Here is an 18,482-nt window from a genome sequence, read left to right as displayed (position 1 = left end):
GCCCCCTTTACAGATGAGGCTACCCAGGCTCAGAGAGGGCAAATGACTAGCTCAGTGTCACACAGTGGTAGGTAGAGTCTTGTGGCCAGGTTCTTTACCTCACAGCCCACTCCCCTTCTTTGCCCCATGTCTATCTTGCTCCAGCTGTGGAACTGGGGTGAGTTCTCAATTACATGCTTTTTGTCAGGAAGAAGAACCCCAGAAGGCTGGGGTACTGGTGTTCTCCTCTCCCCTGTGACTCCTTGTCTTCCCTCCCCAGGGTGTGGTGTGGTATAGGGAGGGAGGCCAAGGACCCCGAAGAATAAGGAACTCCATACAGAAGTGTAGGTATCTGAGGACACCCCAATTTCAGTTCAATCCTTGGCTTTCCTACTCTCGAGGTATCAGTTTCTACCCTGGGTAGAGGGCATATGGAATCCCCATCCCCAGGACCTAGCTTTTCCTAAGCACCTGTACCATCTCTGACCTCCACCATCTGTCCCCAAAGCCCTACAGGCTCCTCAAAAACCCCAATTTTCATGGGCCCATCACCAAGTTGCTCCTGCTCCAGCTTTGCTCACCTCTGCAAGTGTCTCATTGTCCTCCCAGGATCTCCATCTGAAATCCTCTCTGACCCCTCCACCCTCTTCCCGGTCCTGATCAATGGCTACTTAAACACCCTTTTCCCAGTCCCCACCCCCATGCCCCGCCCTTCCCTGCCAGTGCCTGGAAAGCACTAAGCCACTCTCCATACATGAAAAACCCTCTGTGGCTCTGCTGTGGCCTCTGGGTAAACCCCAGCTCCCCACAGCAACCTGACAGCCCTGCTCCACCTGCCCCCATCATCTCTGCCCCTCTGAAGCTTCCCCTCACCCCAGGATCTTGGCTCTGCCTGCAGGGCCCTGACTCTGCCACTCTCTGCCCAGAAACTCTTCCTGGCCCACCTGTTTGCCTGTCTGTCCCTGCCCTGATGCTTTTGCTGAGCTCATCCAGTCCTTCTGCAGGCCTCCGTGGAAACGTCACCTCTACAGGGACTCGACTCCCTGACTAGATGAGGAGGTACCCTCTTAGGTGCTCCCAGACCTATCTGTGCATCTCTGAACACTCAGAAAACTGGAATTGCTTGTCAGTGTCTGCGTAGCTCTCTCAGAGGTCACCTGTCCTGATGACCTTGGGGCCTCAGCCCCTGGCACAGGACCTGTCCCAGAGTGGGGGCTTAATCATTGTTGAAATAATGAAGTCAGAGACTCTAGATATCACTGAAGCTGGGAATTAGGCTGTCTTGGGAGCAGTGTGGATTGGGGTAAAGTGAGGCAGTGTGGGAGCAGAGGGGTGGGGAATGGAGCTGCAGAGATAGGCTCTGAGATCTTTGGAAGGTCTGAAAAGGCAGGGAGTGGATTAGAGGACCCTTGGACCTTGGTGAGTAGGGGGTCCTGGAGAGAGACTGTCACCTGGACTAAAGCCAGGCCCTCTAGTGCCCCTTTCATCTGTCTTGCTGTCTGGCCAGTTCGGGACCAGATCTACCTGTCCTAGAACAGCCATCTTTGGGGCCCAGAGTTGGGGGGTGGGAGAGGAAACAATGTCGCATGTCCCCACAGTGACAAGGACATCTATGGGCTAGTCACAGTACTCTGGGGTATTGTCTCCTTTCATCCTTGAAACCCAAGGAGGCAGGTTCTGTAATTATACCCATTTTATAGAGGAGGAGACTGAGGCCCAGAGAACTCACAGGGCACAGCCAGGATTGGACTGTGCTTTGTGGTGGGGCTGCACCTGGCAATAGGAACTCTCCTCCCTCTGCTCTTAGGTATCTAACCCTGGGCCATGGTAACCAGGAAACCAGGAATCTCCTCCTTGGGCAGGTGGAAGGGGGGTAGTCCTGGGCATTATCTTCATCGAGTGACCTTTGGCTTCCCTGCTTGGCCACAGTTTTGCCATCTGGCCAGGATTGCTTGAGAAGGCGAGGAGGAAAGGGCCTTGGGAATTGTAAAGGACAGCAGAAATGTCTCTGTGGGGGCCTCTGCTTCCCTGTTTATAGCTGCCTCCTCCACCCTTCCACTCTATAATTCAGCATCCCAGAATGTATCATCGTCCATCCAGCTTTATGTTTTTGTCCTTGCCTTTACCTGGGTACCTGCTGCCTTACCTCCCAGATCCACCTATAGAAATCCTGCCTCTCCCCTGTGCAAGATCAGTTTGATATTTTTGGTGCAGAGGGAGTGTTTTGTTGTTACCATTTCCTCCAGGAAGGCTTCCTGGACCACTCTCCACTTCGCCTATATTTAATCTTCTCTCTTATACAAGCCACCCAGCTCCTTGCCGCTGTCCAGTACTGTGGTGCTGACCTTATTCTGCTCAAATGTTCCTGTTGCTTTTCCTTCCCCCCCGCCGGGACTACGAGCTTCCTTGAGGACAGGGCCTGGTTTGTTTATTGTCTCGTTTACTCCTGGCGCATAGCACAGGGCCTGGAGCACAGTAGGACTGAGATTTCCTTACTCCTGCTAGGATGGAGACTCAAGGGTGAGGACCTCTCTGGCACCTGTGCCTGAGTTTTCCCAGGGTCCCGGGATGAAAGCAGCTCACCTGGAGTAGGGAGGGGTTGGAGGAGAAGAAAGAGGGCTTCAGACCAGATGCCAACTCTTTGCTGTCTCCTGCCCAGTTCTCCAAGGAGAAGTACATCCTGGACTCTTCCCCTGAGAAACTGCACAAGGAGTTGGAGGAGGAACTCAAACTCAGCAGCACAGATCTCCGCAGCCATGCCTGGTACCACGGCCGCATCCCCCGTGAGGTGAGTGGGCCTTAGGCGGGACCTCAGCCCTAGACGCCCAGAGAGGCTCTGACCTGCTGCTTGGTGGATTCAGTCCGAGAGGACTGCAGTGAGGTCTAACTCTGTCATTTACTGACTCTGTGACCTTGCACAAGTCACTTCACCTCTCTGAGCCTCGGTTTCTTCTTCTATGAGATGGATGGTAATGATAGTACCTGCCTTAAAGGGTTATTGTGAGAATAAATGAAACAATGCACATAAAGCGCTTAACTTGATGTCTGACATGTGGTGGGCTCAGTGTTATTATTAGTGTTGTTATTGCTATTATTATTATCATTATTTTTAACTGTTGTTTTTTTTTTTTCATGGGTCTATACATTAGCCTCTTATGTGTTTGGTTAGTGAGTGTCAGGGCTTAGGATTCTCAGTTTTGGCAAAGTTGAGTTTCTGTGCTGAGGCCCAGATGGGCTGATAGTCACCTGTTCTCTCTTTCATTCATGCCATGGATCTTTGTCAAGCACCATGAATGCAGAGAGAAAATGGGTGGTGGCTTCCCCTGAGGGCTGATAGTCCAGTCAGAGCCCAGTGGAAGAAGTGCAGGAATGGAGCATCCAGCAGGGAATGCGGGCTGGCCCTGAGGAGGGGGAACTGAGGACAGAGGCCAGTGAGAGATGGACAGGAGTTCACCAAGTGGTCAGGGTGGGAAGGATGTCCAGGAAGAGAGGGCAGCCTGAGAGTACAAAGGCCCAGAGAGCTCAGAGAGCACTGGGTGCTTGGAGGAATGAGGATTGGGAATGCACCCTGAGAAGGAGCAGGTCTGAGACCTGAGTTTTAGGTCATGGCGACCCCCAGCTCCCCCAGGCTCTGTGTCCCTGTGACTTACGTTCCAGGGTGTCATGTCCTCCCATTCCCGAGCCTCTGTACACCAGACCCAGGGCCCGTGGCTGAGTTGCCCACTCTGAATCTGGGTCACTGCATCCTCCTTCCTAAGCTATAGATATCTCTGTTCCCCGTGTCCCCCAGATCCTGGGTCTGACCCTGCCCGGGCCCTGCTCCAGCCTGATCACTGCCTCCTGCAGGTATCAGAGACCCTGGTGCAGCGCAACGGCGACTTCCTCATCCGGGACTCTCTCACCAGCCTGGGTGACTATGTGCTCACCTGCCGCTGGCACAACCAGGCCTTGCACTTCAAAATCAACAAGGTGGTGGTGAAGGCCGGGGAGAGCTACACCCACATCCAGTACCTGTTCGAGCAGGAGAGCTTCGACCACGTGCCCGCCCTTGTGCGGTACCATGTGGGCAGCCGCAAGGCCGTGTCAGAGCAGAGCGGGGCCATCATCTACTGCCCTGTCAACCGCACATTCCCACTGCGCTACCTGGAGGCTTGCTATGGCCTGGGCCAGGGCAGCGGCAAGGCTGCCGGCCCCGCCAGCCCCTCGGGCCCCAAGGGCAGTCACATGAAGCGGCGCAGCGTCACCATGACCGATGGGCTCACCGCCGACAAGGTCACCCGCAGCGATGGCTGCCCCACCAGGTAAGGAAGGACCCCACGCTAGGCCTCGGTCTCCCCATTTGGCAAGTGGGGGTATCCGTCATCAGAGTGCTGGTGAGGAGTGGGAGGCCCAGGCACTCTGAACTGGGTGGAATAACTGTCCTGGGGCCTCGGTGTGCAGTGAGGAAGAGATGGACACGGGGCTGAGTGCCGGGTTTGCAGGCAGGTGATAGCCTCAGCTCAGCTACAACTTGCTGAGCTCCCTGGGCCCTGCCGCTCTCCTCTCATGACCGTGTACCTGTCCATAAAGTGCCCTCCCTCAGATAGCCGCCCCCAGCCTAGGGGACCCGTGGGTGCTGCCCTGTCCCTGCAGCCGCTGCTCCCCCTCCCCACCCACCTAGCGAGGCCAAGGCGGGCATCAGAGCAGAGGGCTTTGCAATATGCAAACCGCTGCACAGGGGATGGGACGTTCCCAGCCACACTTTGATGACCCCCAGTTGCCTCTGGCCCTGGGTGGGACAAGGCCAGGACAAGCCGCAGAAGGGACTCATTTCTGAGGCCCTAGTGTGCACCTGGCCCTGTGCGGAGGGCTGTCTGCGCCCAAGCTCATCAACTCCCATGTCCTCCTGGGAGGTGACTCCTGGGCACACCCCCACTTTACAGATGAGGGGATAGGTTGGTTGAGAGAGGGGAAGCCACTTGCTGGAGGGTGGGAGGACCGAGATTCAAACCCAGGTCTGCAATTCCAAAGTCTGTACCCCTCATTTCTATGGCCTCCCTGGTTGCTTGCAGAGACCCGCCATCCTGTGCCACCAGCACTTGGATAGGTCCCATCTCCCCAGGCCTGGGCTGGGGGGCTGGGTGCTGTCAGCCAAGGAACTGCTGGTTGGATTCTCCGTGGGCAGTAGACACTTTGCCTGTGGTTTAGAATCAGTGCCCATAATGGTGCCAGGATCTGGCATTCTGAGCGTAGCGTGGGAGCAGTGAGGAGGTGCCAGTCTGGTGGGCCTGGTTCCCACAGGCTCCCCGTCCTTTCTGCTAGGCCTGCTTCCCAGGCAGTTCTCGAAGTTGGAGGCAAGGTTCTCAGGAAAGAGAGCCCCTGTGCGGGTGGTGGACTGTACAAACACTCCCCTCTCTGGGCTTCAGTCTTACACTTGCCAATTAGTACTACACTCTCCAAAGCTTTCCTGCCTCTGAAGTTCGGTCAATCTAGGATAGAGGCAGAGGTGGGGATCCTAAGGCCCGCTGAGGGCCCTGCCCTCTGGGCTCTCTGCTCATGAACGTATCTGCTCCACAGCACCTCACTGCCCCACCCCCGGGAATCTATCCGCAACTGTGCCCTCAGCATGGACCAGATCCCAGACCTGCACTCGCCCATGTCACCCATCTCCGAGAGTCCCAGCTCCCCTGCCTACAGTACTGGTATGGCCAACAGAGGGGGAGGGGCGGGTGGGGGAATCTGGTGGCAGTGACCTTGTGTGTGCAATGTGTGCTGTTTGTCTTTGATGACTTCTGTTACAGTGTGTGATTATATGTGTTTCTACCTCTTTACTGAGAGTGATGCCCTGCAAGAATTTCCACTAAAAACCAGCCAGTGGCACCACTGATACTGTCTCCACAGGTTGTCACACATTCTTCCCTAAACACAGGCCAACCAACTTGTCCTAACTACAAACTTGCCTTCGAACCAACTCCCCTAAGTGTAAAAGTCAAAATTCCTTGCCCCAAATGATTTATTGGGCATTCTCTGAACAACATGGCAGAGTGAAGTATCCAGGACTGAGGATTTCAAGCCCAGCTCTCCCACGTGCTGGGTAGTGAACTCAGGCAGGGCAGTTGACCCCTCTGACCCTCAGTTTTCTCCTGGTAGAATGAGGATCGTAGAAGTACTTACTTCCCAGGATGTTAGGGTTAAGTGGGCTAAGGTACAAAGAAGGAACTCGCAGGCAGGAAGAGCTCAATATACATCAGCTCTCATTTTGGATGATGGTTTGACTGCTGTTGACCAGAGTATGGCCAGCATGTCGCCAGATCCTAGCACATGAGCACTCAATAAATCATTGCTAACTCATTGAGAAATAATTCCACACAATGAACTCCAGCAAGTGCTTATTAGCATCCCTGAATCACGGCAAGCTCCTCTATGTAGTTCAGTGGTTCCCCAAGGCTGCAGCAGCCTTAGGGTAGGAGAGAGCAAACTCCTGGGGTCCAGGCAATTTGAGAGTATCCTTGAGGCCTGGTCAGTTTACCCGAGGCTGCTGGGCCTGGCCTGTGTGACTGGAAGGTGGCTGGGTTGAAGGAAGAGGTGGCAGGGAGGTGGGGACATCACCCCTTTGGGAAGAGGGTGGGAGAACTTCACTGGGTGGGGAGCTCTGGTAACTAGTCCTCTCCCTTTCTCTCCCTGCAGTGACCCGTGTCCACGCCACCCCTGCAGCTCCCTCAGCCACAGCGCTGCCTGCCTCCCCTGTCACCCGCCGCTCCAGTGAACCCCAGCTGTGTCCTGGAAGTGCCCCAAAACCCCCTGCGGAGTTGGACAAGGGCCCTTATGCCAGCCCCTCCCACACGCTCTGCAAGGCCTCCCCATCACCATCGCTCAGCAGCTACAGTGACCCGGACTCTGGCCATTACTGCCAGCTCCAGCCTCCTGTCCGGGGTAGTCGAGAGTGGGCAGCCGCTGAGGCCTCCAGCCGGCAGGCCAGGAGCTATGGGGAGAGGCTAAAGGAACTGTCAGAGAATGGGACACTTGAGGGGGACCGGGGCAGGGCCTTCATAGCCCCCATTGTGGAAGCCACCTCTTCCTTCAACCCAGCCACCTTCCAGTCACTACTGATCCCCAAGGATAATCGGCCGCTGGAGGTGGGCCTTCTGCGCAAGGTCAAGGAGCTGCTAGCAGAGGTGGATGCCCGGACGCTGGCTCGGCATGTCACCAAGGTTGACTGCCTGGTAGGTGCTGGGTGAGCACTGGGGCGGGGAGAGCACCTCTGTCCTGTGGTTTTGGGACAGGGGTCTGGGTGGTGAGAAGTTGGCCTCTAAATTCCCCAAGTATAGTGAATGGGCCTGGCTTCTGGCTTCATAGCTGTCCCTCGCTTGCTGTTTGACTCTGGGCTGATCACTTTACATCTCTGGGCCTCCATTTTCTCCTAAAAATGGCAACAACAACAACAACACAAGATATTCTTGCTTCCACCAGTTTGGCACTGGAACTGGGCAGTGCTGAAAGCCAGAGCTCCTTGGGGCACTTTTTGAGCCTGATGGGAGTCAGCCTGGCTGGTTCAGGGAATGTAAAAACCGAGACTACCTGCCCCCCCCAGTGGACAAAATGAACAAAACTCATAACCTAGACTCCTAAATTGTCAACGCCTGGGCCTTTGAATGAATCTTGACTATCTAAGGACCCAGACTCTCTCTGCCCCTCAATTTCTCCTTCTGAAGTTTGGGGGGCACTGATTTACTTTATGTGGGGGCCACACTGGCCTCTCAGCTCAGGAAGCAAGAAAAGAGTGCAAAGATACTGCCCTGTGGAGAGTGCTAGGCATGAAGGGAGCAGTTCTGGGTTCTAGGCCCAGTGTGTGACTTTGGACAAGTCCTTTCCCTCCCTGAGCCTCAGGTTTGCCTTCTGGACTAAAGGTGTCCTGGTCATCTTTGGCACATATCAAACACCACTGGGCATTTTCCCATTTATCCCTCATTTCACGGAACTGAGGAGGAAATGAGGTTCATTTGCTCCATGGCAGAGGGTGAGAGCTGAAATTCAAACTCGCCATCCCAGCCAGGCTGCCCTCCTAGATAAAGCTCTCTGACTCCCAGATGGCTTGGGCCAGCCGCGACAGGAAATTAATCAGCCCTCGGGGCGTCCTTGCAGGTTGCTAGGATACTGGGCGTTACCAAGGAGATGCAGACCCTAATGGGAGTCCGCTGGGGCATGGAGCTGCTCACCCTCCCCCATGGCCGGCAGCTACGACTAGACCTTCTGGAAAGGTAAGGCAAGCACCTGCACTCGGGGCCTCGCGGGGAATCCCCCGGGCTACCTCGCTGCCCTTTTGCTGTGGCCGGTTGGCCAATCAGAGTCTCTCAGCCCCGCTCCCATGGGTTCTGGCTACGCCCTCTATCCATTGACGAATCGCAACTGCTCCGTATCAAGCTCCAAGCGATCCTAGTTTCCCCAAAGCCTGAGTCAATCCCCGAATTCATCTTTTGCACCCTCTTGACCAATCACACTCCGCGAGCCTTAGTCCTGCCCATCAGCTCTGGCTACTCTTCTTTCTTAAAACTGTTCCGCCGCGTGAATTCCACTGATCCATCACAAGTCCCTCCCTCAGCCCGGCGCTCAGAAGCCTCTGGCCCCTCCCCTGATTTACACTGACCAATCAGAAGCCCTTAGCCTTGCTTTCCCCTCACTCTGGCCGCGCCCCCTAATCTCATTGACCCTTTCCAACCTGTCACTTTGGGCTCGGCCCTCCGCCCCTCGGCGCCCGACCACAAGCGGTGACAGGACCTCTCCCCTCTGACCTGGCCGCTGTGACAGGTTCCACACCATGTCCATCATGCTGGCCGTGGACATCCTGGGCTGCACGGGCTCCGCGGAGGAGCGGGCCGCGCTTCTGCACAAGACCATCCAGCTGGCGGCTGAACTTCGGGGGACGATGGGCAACATGTTCAGCTTCGCTGCGGTCATGGGCGCCCTGGATATGGCCCAGGTACGGAGGGGCGCGTCTCGATCTGGGCTTCAGGAAGTCGCCGTCTGGAGGGAGCCCTGGGATACGTCCGAATAGGGAAGAACTTGGTGACTTTTAGGCAGCATTGGTGAAAGGATAACTGTTGAGAACTGAGGTCTCTTAAGTGGTGACCTGCTCCAAGACCAAGTCTTGCCCCTTCTCTGGGACTCCGTTTACCCACCTGAAAAATGAGTGAGGAGCATTATATGAATTTCAAAAATAAATATAAAATGGCTATAATTTAGCGAGCACTTAATATATGCTAGGTGGTACACTAAGTACTTTATAAGCATTGATTCCTCAGAACAATCTTGTGAAGTGCCTTTATTGTCCCATTTTACTTATGAGAAATTGAGGCACAGCAGTACTTGCATAAGGTCACACAGAGACTGGAAAAGTCTGTTGCCAAGCCTGACCCTCCTCCACACTCTACACTTGCTCTCCTATGCCTAGTCAATAGTAACAACAGGGTCCCAGAGGCCATGGCTCAACTCCCAGCTCTGCTACCTAATTTTGGAATGACCTTGGGCAAGTCATTGCCCTAGCTGAGCCTTAGTTCCCTCATCTGTAAAATGAGCTCTTGCAAGGCCTCCCAGGAGAATGCGAAGAGCAGCCAGCACTGTCCCTAGTACATGAAAGGTGACCACGATATAATAATTATTATCCCACATCTGGTTGTCCACTCAGCAGGGTGGCTTGTGGCCTGTGCAGGCCCCTTCCCTGGCTGAGCGCTCACAGTCTGCTCTCCCCAGATTGCCCGGCTGGAGCAGACATGGGTGACCCTTCGGCAGCGACACACGGAGGGTGCCATCCTCTACGAGAAGAAGCTCAAGCCATTTCTCAAGAGCCTCAACGAGGGCAAAGGTACCCCCCACACCTTGCTGTGTCACCTTGGACAGGCTCCAGCCCCACTCTGGGTCGGTAAAGACTCTCCCAGTGTGGACAATGACCAGAGCTTGACTGAGGTCTGCGCAGGCTAATCTCGTGCTCACTTTCTGTACCTGGCAACCGTGTGAGCCTCGGTCAGGACCAGGCTCAGCCCTCGGGGCTGCGCCGAGGCAGCAGTGGGTTCAGCTGGAGGATTCCAAAAGGAGAGGGGCTAGTCTTGGGAGTCGGGAGCCCTGGGGACTCAGTCAGGGACCTCAGGCAGACCCACCCCCACCTCACCTGTCTGCCGGGAGCGCCTCACCTTCTGCCGGGAGCGCCGTGGATGGTGGGGCCTCCGAGGTCTCTAAGCGCCTGCCTCCCTCCCTGCAGAAGGCCCGCCGCTGAGCAACACCACGTTTCCGCATGTGCTGCCACTCATCACTCTGCTGGAGTGTGACTCAGCCCCGGCAGAGGGCCCTGAGCCCTGGGGCAGCACCGAGCATGGTGTGGAGGTGGTATTGGCCCACCTGGAGGCTGCCCGCACGGTGGCCCACCATGGAGGCCTGTATCACACCAACGCGGAGGTCAAGCTGCAGGGTGAGTCACGGGTCTCATCTGGGGGGTGAGACGGTCACTGGTCACGCTGGCCGGCCCTCCCTCCACCGGACTTGCTCTCCCATTTCCTCCAAACCTCCATTCGTGTTTCTCCGTTCCTCTGTCCGGCCCCGCTGCTGACTCCCTTTCCTTATCCCTGTTTTTCACTCGCTTATCAGTTCAACTGTGAGTGGAAAGTACCGGGTAGCAGTGGAGGGACACAGAGGTGATACAAAGAGCACCCTAGGCTTTCTTTGAGCTTTTGTTTTCTCACCTGTGAAGTGGACGTCCTAACGGGATTACTTTACAATGTTGTTTGCAAAGCACTTGGCCTGGGGCTGAGACACACCTGTCCTCCCTTCAAGGAGCTCCCAGTCTAGGGGAAAGGGAGATGTCCCTCGTGAAAAGAGCAGAGAGGAAGTAGCTTCAAACTATCCAGCTTTTACTGCTTTAGGCATTATTTAAGTCATGAAAGTTCACTGTAGGCAAATTGGAAATTACAGCTGAGCAAAAAGAAAAAACAAAATCACCCACAATCACCCAGAGGCAAATGATGAGAACATCCTGGTGTTTGTCTTTCCTCCTTTTTCTTTTTCAGAGAGAACAACAAAATTTTTTTTTTACTTAAAACACTTACTTGCAAAATGTGTATGTTTCTTAGGAAGAAGTTTGGAACTTACAGAAAAATACAAAAAAGAAAAAAAATCCCTCCAAATTGATATTCATATTTTATCTTCAGTAATTTAAATATTGCATGTTGCAAACATAGTTCACTGACAAAGCTTGTTGGAATCCTAGTGGAGCTGGTGGGGGGGAGGCCCTTAGGAACAGGGCCCTGAGGGGTATATTTGCTTTGGGCAGGACCCCCAGCCTTCCCAGCTGGATGGTCATCCCCTGACCCCTGTGCCCTGCCTTGCAGGGTTCCAGGCCCGGCCAGAGCTCCTGGAGGTGTTCAGCACTGAGTTCCAGATGCGCCTTCTCTGGGGCAGCCAGGGTGCCAGCAGCAATCAGGCCCGGCGCTATGAGAAGTTTGAAAAGGTCCTCACTGCCCTGTCCCACAAATTGGAACCTGCTGTCCGCTCCAGTGAACTGTGACCCCCGCGGACCCCTCCCCTCTGCAGCTGCGGGCAGCAACAGGGACAGAGGAGCACAGACCTCTCCCCAGAGCACCCCAGAGACACTGTGATCAGCCCGAGAATGTTCTGGGCCCAAACCAGGATCTCCCTTGCACCTCCAGGTCCTGCATGGACCCTGGGCTCCATCCCACCTGTTACGTGCCCACCAAGTCTCCCTTCAGGAAGAACCGGAACCCTGTTCCTCCCTCCAGCTTCTGCTTCTCCCCTTCCTGCTGAGGTGCCCCGTGTTCGAGCCATGGGAGGGTCCTCACGCTTCCTCACTCTTCTCCGGGCATCTGCCCACAACGGACACCAAGGCCTCCACCCGGTTGTAAATATGTCTGTCTGTTCTGTAAATAGATGTACAGAAGCCATGTTCTTTCTTTCATATAATAAACTTTTACGACTCTTTCTTCTGTCTCTCAGGGGGCCCTGGTGGAAAGACTCCTCTTTCAGGTGAAAGGTGGAAAAATTCAATGGTAAATACTTATTTAGCACCTGGGACATTCCAGATTCTACCAGGAGCCACTGTTACAGCCAATACTAAAACCCAGTCCCAGTCCTGGAGAAGCTCACAGACCAGTGCGGGAAAGAAACAGCTAATTCCAACCAGGGGGAGAAATCCTGGCCAGCCCCTACTCCCACCCCGTTTCCTGCTTGGGGGAGCGCAGCAAAGGTTCCCACAAATGCACAACCAAGCATTCCAGGTGTTTGGAGTGGAAGGGCTTGTTGAAATTTAGGATTCCAACTCTCCCCCAGAAAATGGAACTGGAGGGAGAAGGGACTCTCCTGGGGTCACAGCAGCAGAATGAAGGAGGCTGGAACCTGGGTGTCCTGACCTGGAGTTCTTTCCCTTTTTCAACAGAGGGAACTACTTATTTCTTTTCAGGGTCCCAAAAAGCTTCATGCGTGCGTGCGTGCGTGCGTGTGTGTGTGTGTGTGTGTGTGTGTGTGTGCGCGCGCGCGTGCGCAGGGTGGGTGGGTCAGGGAATCTCTAAGAGGGGCCATGAAAGGAGTTCTCTTGATTCCATGGGTAGGAGAAGTAGGCAATGTGGATAAACACGATTCCCGTCCAGGCTGGAGGCCTGGGGAGCCTGTTCACTGAATATGAAACGTCTTGGGTCCTTTGCCTTCTGAATCCTTTGACCAAGAGAGGCTGGATAACAGTGCATTAGATCTTTGGCAGCAGCTTGACTTGGGTTCAGTTCTATTATTTACGAGCCTTGGACAGAGGCTTAACCCCTTGGATCCCAATTTCCTCCTCCATAAAATAAGGACAATAACAAAATCGATTCCTTAGGATTGATGTTAAAGCACTTAGGGCAGAGTAGCTGCTAGGTAGGGGACTGCCATGTTTCATACATAATGGATTACCAATAATCATTTATTGATCACTTTCCGAGTCAAAACACTTTATGTTCCTGTATCTCATTGAAACATCACCGTTTCTCTGTACGGCAGGTACTGTTATCATAAGACGTATAAGGCACCTAACACTAATGGCACCTAGTAAGTGCTCACCAAAAGCCCTATTACTGAGCGCTCTTTCGTCATATAAAAACAGAGCTTGGAAAAGGAGCTTTGCAAGGCTTAAGGTGCCGCACAAGTTTTTGCTACAGTTGTTACGTCACCCTTTGTGGTCATAATCCTTTATTATTCTTTCGGCGCTATCATGGTCTCCTAGTTACCGTGGCCACGGAAACGCGGCCCGCCGTCCTGGATTGGGACGGTTCGCGGGCTCCCCCTAGAGGCTACCTTCCGGTCCTGCTGCGGGACGACGGCTCGGGCCTTTCCGGGGAGAGCCGGGAGTTGTAGGCTACGGAAGGTGGCTGCCGCCCAGAGAGGCACGCCGGGAATTGTGGTCCCAGGGAGGGGCGGCTGGCCCAGACCCGGCTCCCGTCTCACCCGCATGGCGGCTGCGACTCGCGGCTGCCGGCCCTGGGGCTCGCTCCTCGGGTTGCTAGGGCTGGTCTCGGCCGCGGCCGCCGCCTGGGACCTGACTTCGCTGCATTGCCACTTCGGCACCTTCTGCGAATGTGACTTCCAGCCCGACTTTCAGGGTGAGGAGCTGCAGGAGCCCGGAGTGCAAGGGCCCGCGGACCGGGGAGCCCTCGGACTCTGGGGTTGCCCCCGGGCCACACCTGGAGGATAGAACCGAGGCGCGGGACCCGCAGACTTTCGGGTGGCTCGGGCCGCAAGTGGGCCCGGCGTTGAGGGACTTGAGAGTCTTGAGCACTGGACTTGGGGCAAGGGTTTGGGGAAGCATGTTTGGGGGTCCAGGCAGAGCCCTGCCAGGATGGAGAGAGGCATTTGACAGCAGGGCCTTGGGGGGAGGATTAGGCCTCCACAGTGGACCTGGCCATCAGGGGAGAAGCCTGCCTTGGGAATGGGCAGGAATGGGCAGGAAGTCTTGGGCCAAACCTGTTGACAGCTCACAGCCACTTAGAGCTGAGCGCAATGCAGAGGGCCAGCTGGTGGGGGCGCTGCCGAGCCAAGTCAGGTCTGAGGGTGGCTGCTGCGCTGCGGGAGTCCCCCAGGGCCCCACTCCCTTTCCAAACACAGTTTGTAAAACTGCCCGAGACACAGGGATCCCTAGACCAGGTTCCAGACATGACTTCCCCTCCCCCTTCTGTGGCAAGTGTGTGTCTTCAGCTCTGATACTGTCCTCCTTGTGGCCCTAGGTCTGGAGTGTGACCTGGCTCAGCACCTGGCCGGCCAGCACTTGGCCAAGGCATTGGTGGTGAAGGCACTGAAGGCCTTCGTGCAGGACCCAGCCCCCACCAAGCCACTGGTCCTCTCCCTGCATGGCTGGACAGGCACTGGCAAGTCCTACGTTAGCTCCCTTCTGGCGCACTATCTCTTCCGGGGTGGCCTCCGCAGCCCCCACGTTCACCACTTTTCCCCCATCATCCACTTCCCCCATGCCAGCCACATGGAGCGCTACAAGGTAGGCTGGTGGCATCCTGGACCACCATTCACCTGCATGTTGGGGTGCCAGACCCTAGGGAATGAATGAGTCCTGAGTCCTGGGGTGGGGGGGTGTTACTCGCTCCAGGCCACACAGCCAGTTGGAGCCTCAGCCCTCAGGACCCATCATGAACAGAGCTCGAGATGGACAAGGGACAGGGGATTGTATAGTTGCAGGTATTATGTATTGAGCACTTACCTTTGCCAGTCTGCGTTATCTTCTTTATCTTCTTTTTGTAAAGCATGGTCCCAATTTGAGGCTTGGAATAAGCATTTAGTAAATAGTAGCTCTTACTACTATCGTTGTTGTCGATTGCAGGGTCCTTTCTAGGCTGGTCTGTTTCAGCTGTCAACATTATTGAGAAGGTTCAGGGAGCAGAAGGGAACCTTCCTCTTTTGTGGAAAGTAGGGGCTATCAAAGAAGGAGTCTTGAACAAGGCAGATATGAGGCCTGGGTTTGAGTCTCTGTGTGCTTGCTGACTTGCTGTGTGTGTGAGCTTGAACAAGTCTCTGACCCCTTGGGACCACAGTTTTGTCACCAGCCCCATGAAAGGATTAGTTCTTGCCTTCAGAAGAAGTCTGATGTGAGAGGAGTATCTCCAGGTGCCTTCAAACTCCTGCCTCTCCCCCGCAGAAAGATCTTAAGAGCTGGGTCCAGGGAAACCTCACAGCCTGCAGCCGCTCCCTCTTCCTCTTTGACGAGATGGACAAGCTGGCCCCAGGCCTGATAGAGGTCCTGCTACCTTTCCTGGGCTCCTCCTGGGTTGTGTTTGGGACCAACTATCGCAAAGCCATCTTCATCTTCATCAGGTGGGCCCATCTTTGCAGCAGCATGGTGCAGGGGCATTTGTCCAAGGTCTCAGCTATCCAGTCTTGGCCTGTGGTCCCACACCAGAGTACCTTTCCCCCCGGGGCCCAGTTGGGTTTTCCCAAAGCCCCTCACACTGGCTGTGACACTGTTATTCAAATTTTGACATTCTCAAAGCCCATTCTGGGCTCAGTCTTTGGGATCCTCACTGTTTCTTTGTGGAAGGATTTTTCCCTCTTTTGGGGCCAGGAGGACACGGACCTGGAAGATAGGACTAGAATTCTAGTCCCACCTCTAAGAGTTCTAGCTGTGTTTTCTTGGGCAAATCACTTCACCTCTCTGAACTCCCATCTCCTCTTCTGCACAGGAGGGCCAGTATTAATGCCCCACTGCCCTCCTAGAGGCTCGGGGAGGGAAAGTCAGTTAAGGGACCCAAAAGTGTTTTGTAAACTTTAAAGTGCATGGCACATATAAGTGAATTTCCAGGCATCATGGTTGGAGACACAGGCTCTGGAGAGGGGAAGTAGTTCCTATTGTGTGTTTTCAGTGGGCTTGGCTCCTGCTGGTACTGAGCTGGGTGCCCAGGCTCAGGTTGTATTGGGTGGCACATGGGAAGCAAGGGCCAAATCCCGCCCCCCCACGGTCTGAGCCGTGGCCCGCTTTCCCCATGGTTTCAGCAACACTGGTGGCGAGCAGATCAACCAGGTGGCTCTGGAGGCGTGGCGTGGCCGCCGGGACCGGGAGGAGATCCGCCTGCAGGAGCTGGAGCCCCTCATCTCCCAGGCTGTGCTGGACAACCCACACCGTGAGTTCAGCTTGGGAGGCCTCCCCGCCCCGGGGTAACGTCAGCAGGCCGAGGCTTCACACCCACATCCACTGGGCTGGGCCAGGTTCTCCCAGGGTCTGATGCGCGGCCCACTGACCCGGTATTTCTCAGCCCAGGCTTTGGCGCTCCTGGCTGTCATGCAACCTCCCTGAGCCCACCACAGACCCTTCCCACATTGCCCCTTCCTGCAGATGGCTTCTGGCGCTCAGGCATCATGGAAGAGCGTCTCCTAGACGTCCTGGTGCCCTTCCTACCACTGCAGCGGCACCACGTGCGGCACTGCGTGCTCAACGAGCTGGCCCAGCTGGGCCTGGAGCCAAGGGAGGAGGTCCTCCAGGCCGTGCTGGAGAGCACCACCTTCTTCCCTGAGGAAGAACAGCTCTTTTCCTCCAACGGCTGCAAGACTGTGGCCTCCAGAATTGCCTTTGTCCTCTGACTCTCCAGATGGCGTCCTTGCTCTCTTCTCCCTGGCCAGGCTGTGCAGGAAAGCCCTGGGGCCCCTGCACTCCTGGAGAGTGAGACCCAGAGCCCAAAGTGAAGATGAGGAGGCATGCTGGCTAGGCCATGGGACAGAGAGCCCTGGCCTCTTTACTGGTCTGAGGGTCTCTTGGCCTTTGCTTCCTTCCCTGGAGAAACCACTGGTGACCCCAGAACTTCAATGAGCCTTGCCGTTGCCCTCCAGCCTAAGCCTTCTTAAAATGTGAATTGTAACTCAGGGACTGTGGCTCATGGCTGCTCTCTCCCTCTTCGGATGGTTACTCTTGGCCCCTTGCTCTGGCACCATACTCTGAAGCCTCCATTGCACACCCTGTGTCCCAGTACTGTAAGGCCAGGCTGAGACTTCTCAGTCTTCATGAACAGAGGGACTCAAGCTGCCACTTGGGCCTGGTTTTTAAAGTCTTTAATTTTATAAGAGAACAAATACAATAAACTTAGCCATGGGACCAGAAGAATGTTGGCTGAGGTATCTAACTGCTCTGGAAGGAGGCTATTTTGCTGGGGGCCAGTGAGTGTGTGTGGGGGTTAGAATCTCTTCCATACCCAGCAAGAAGCGAGGGGGCTGAATGGCCCCTTCAGGGAGCAGTGTAACTGCTGGGCCAGCCTTGATTTTTCTGGGGTTCTGGTCAGGCCCTGGGTGGTCTGGGGTTTTCTGAGATTTGGGCTCAGTCCCTAGGTGACCTCAGTCTTGCTGGAACCGGGGCTTGTGTTCTGGCTCCAGCTCTGGGCAGCCGTGGTCTTGCTGGATCTTTGGCATTGGTCCTGAGTGGCCTCAGTGTTGCTGGGGCTCCAACTAGAATCATAGAAATCCTTGGTCTTGCTAGAACTTCGGATCAGTCCCCCGCTCCGACCATGGGTGGCCCCCTTACTGGGTCCCCAACTCCGGCCATGGGCAGCCTTGATCTTTCTAAGCCTCTTCCTTGGGCCCTGAGTGGCCTTGGCCTTGTTAGGCTTTTGTCTTGTGCCTTGGGTAGCCTCAGTCTGGCTGGGCCTCCAGCTCTGGCCCTGGGTGGCCTCAGTCTGGCTGGAACTCTGGCTCTGGCCCTTGGCAGCCTCCATCTTGCTGGGCCTCCGGCACTGGCTATGGGTGGCTTCCATCCTGCTGGGCCTCCGGCTCTGGTCCTGGGCGGCCTCCTCCTTTCTGGGCTTCTGGCTCTGGCCCTGGGTGACTTTGGTCCTGCTGGGGCTCTGGCTCTGGCCCTGGGTGGCTTTGGTCCTGCTGGGGCTCTGGCTCTGGCCCTGGGCGGCCTCTGTCTTGCTGGGCCTCTGGCTCTGGCCCTGGGTGGCCTTAGTCCTGCTGGGGCTCTGGCTCTGGCCCTGGGTGGCCTCCATCTTGCTGGGCCTCCGGCTCTGGCCCTGGGTGGCCTTAGTCCTGCTGGGGCTCTGGCTCTGGCCCTCGTCAGCCTCCATTTTGCTGGGCCTCTGGCTGTGGCCCTGGGTGGCTTTGGTCCTGCTGGGGCTCTGGCTCTGGGCGGCCTCCATCTTGCTGGGCCTCCAGCTGTGGCCCTGGGTGGCCTTGGTCCTGCTGGGCCTCCGCCTCTGGCCCTGGGCAGCCTCCACCTTGCTGGGCCTCCGGCTCTGGCCTTGGGCGGCTTTTGTCCTGCTGGGGCTCTGGCTGTGGCCCTGCGTGGCCTTGGTTTTGCTGGGGCTGTGGCTCAAGCTTAGGTCTTCTCTGTTCTCCAGCAGGTCTGAGGATAGAGTCTTCAGCAGTGAGGAGTTGGAGGATGTCACAGCAGTGGCTGAGGTGCTCTTGTATTCCTGGCAGATAGTGGACGTCTCTGTCTCTGAGATGGACATGGTCCTGACTGGGAAGGATGAGCCAAGAGCATCCGTTAGGCTGCCCTGCCCAGACAG

At 55.7% G+C, this 18,482-nt stretch overlaps 3 protein-coding genes across 7 annotated transcripts in view; 2 read left to right on the top strand and 1 right to left on the bottom strand.

Moving 5' to 3' along the window:
- SH2D3C (SH2 domain containing 3C) overlaps positions 1–11,941 on the top strand; it is a 29,105-nt gene extending 17,164 nt beyond the window's left edge. For all 3 annotated transcript variants that reach the window (XM_028107642.2, XM_028107644.2, XM_028107645.2), the window contains 9 exons: positions 2,639–2,767; positions 3,826–4,280; positions 5,536–5,660; positions 6,646–7,181; positions 8,101–8,216; positions 8,764–8,935; positions 9,706–9,817; positions 10,211–10,417; positions 11,334–11,941. In XM_028107642.2, the coding sequence (XP_027963443.2) occupies positions 2,639–2,767; positions 3,826–4,280; positions 5,536–5,660; positions 6,646–7,181; positions 8,101–8,216; positions 8,764–8,935; positions 9,706–9,817; positions 10,211–10,417; positions 11,334–11,509 (2,028 nt within the window). In that variant the 3' untranslated portion in view covers positions 11,510–11,941. The remainder of the gene's footprint in view (positions 1–2,638; positions 2,768–3,825; positions 4,281–5,535; positions 5,661–6,645; positions 7,182–8,100; positions 8,217–8,763; positions 8,936–9,705; positions 9,818–10,210; positions 10,418–11,333) is intronic.
- The window catches only part of TTC16 (tetratricopeptide repeat domain 16), a 29,342-nt gene continuing 11,536 nt past the window's right edge, over positions 677–18,482 (bottom strand). Inside the window, 2 exon segments of the mRNA XM_028107649.2 lie at positions 677–8,991; positions 14,696–18,433. Coding sequence (XP_027963450.2) covers positions 17,154–18,433 — 1,280 coding nt within the window. The 3' untranslated portion in view covers positions 677–8,991; positions 14,696–17,153.
- On the top strand, positions 12,520–17,254 carry TOR2A (torsin family 2 member A). 3 transcript variants are annotated; one of them, XM_028107652.2, is made up of 5 exons: positions 12,520–13,589; positions 14,211–14,476; positions 15,131–15,306; positions 15,982–16,109; positions 16,247–17,251. In XM_028107652.2, the coding sequence occupies exons 1-5, from the start codon at positions 13,439–13,441 to the stop codon at positions 16,564–16,566; spliced, it is 1,041 nt and encodes a 346-aa protein (XP_027963453.1). In that variant the 5' UTR covers positions 12,520–13,438; the 3' UTR covers positions 16,567–17,251. The 3 variants fall into 3 exon arrangements, with proteins under 3 accessions (XP_027963453.1, XP_027963454.1, XP_087875231.1); XM_028107653.2 differs by having other exon boundaries at positions 16,322–17,249; XM_088019105.1 differs by lacking the exon at positions 15,131–15,306 and having other exon boundaries at positions 16,247–17,254.

The sequence above is a fragment of the Eumetopias jubatus genome, unplaced genomic scaffold (assembly GCF_037043125.1).
Source record: "Eumetopias jubatus isolate StellerSeaLion01/CBP00866 unplaced genomic scaffold, mEumJub1_p1.0 scaffold_15, whole genome shotgun sequence".
NCBI classification, from domain to species: domain Eukaryota; kingdom Metazoa; phylum Chordata; class Mammalia; order Carnivora; family Otariidae; genus Eumetopias; species Eumetopias jubatus.
This window is presented reverse-complemented; position numbering and strand designations above follow the sequence as displayed.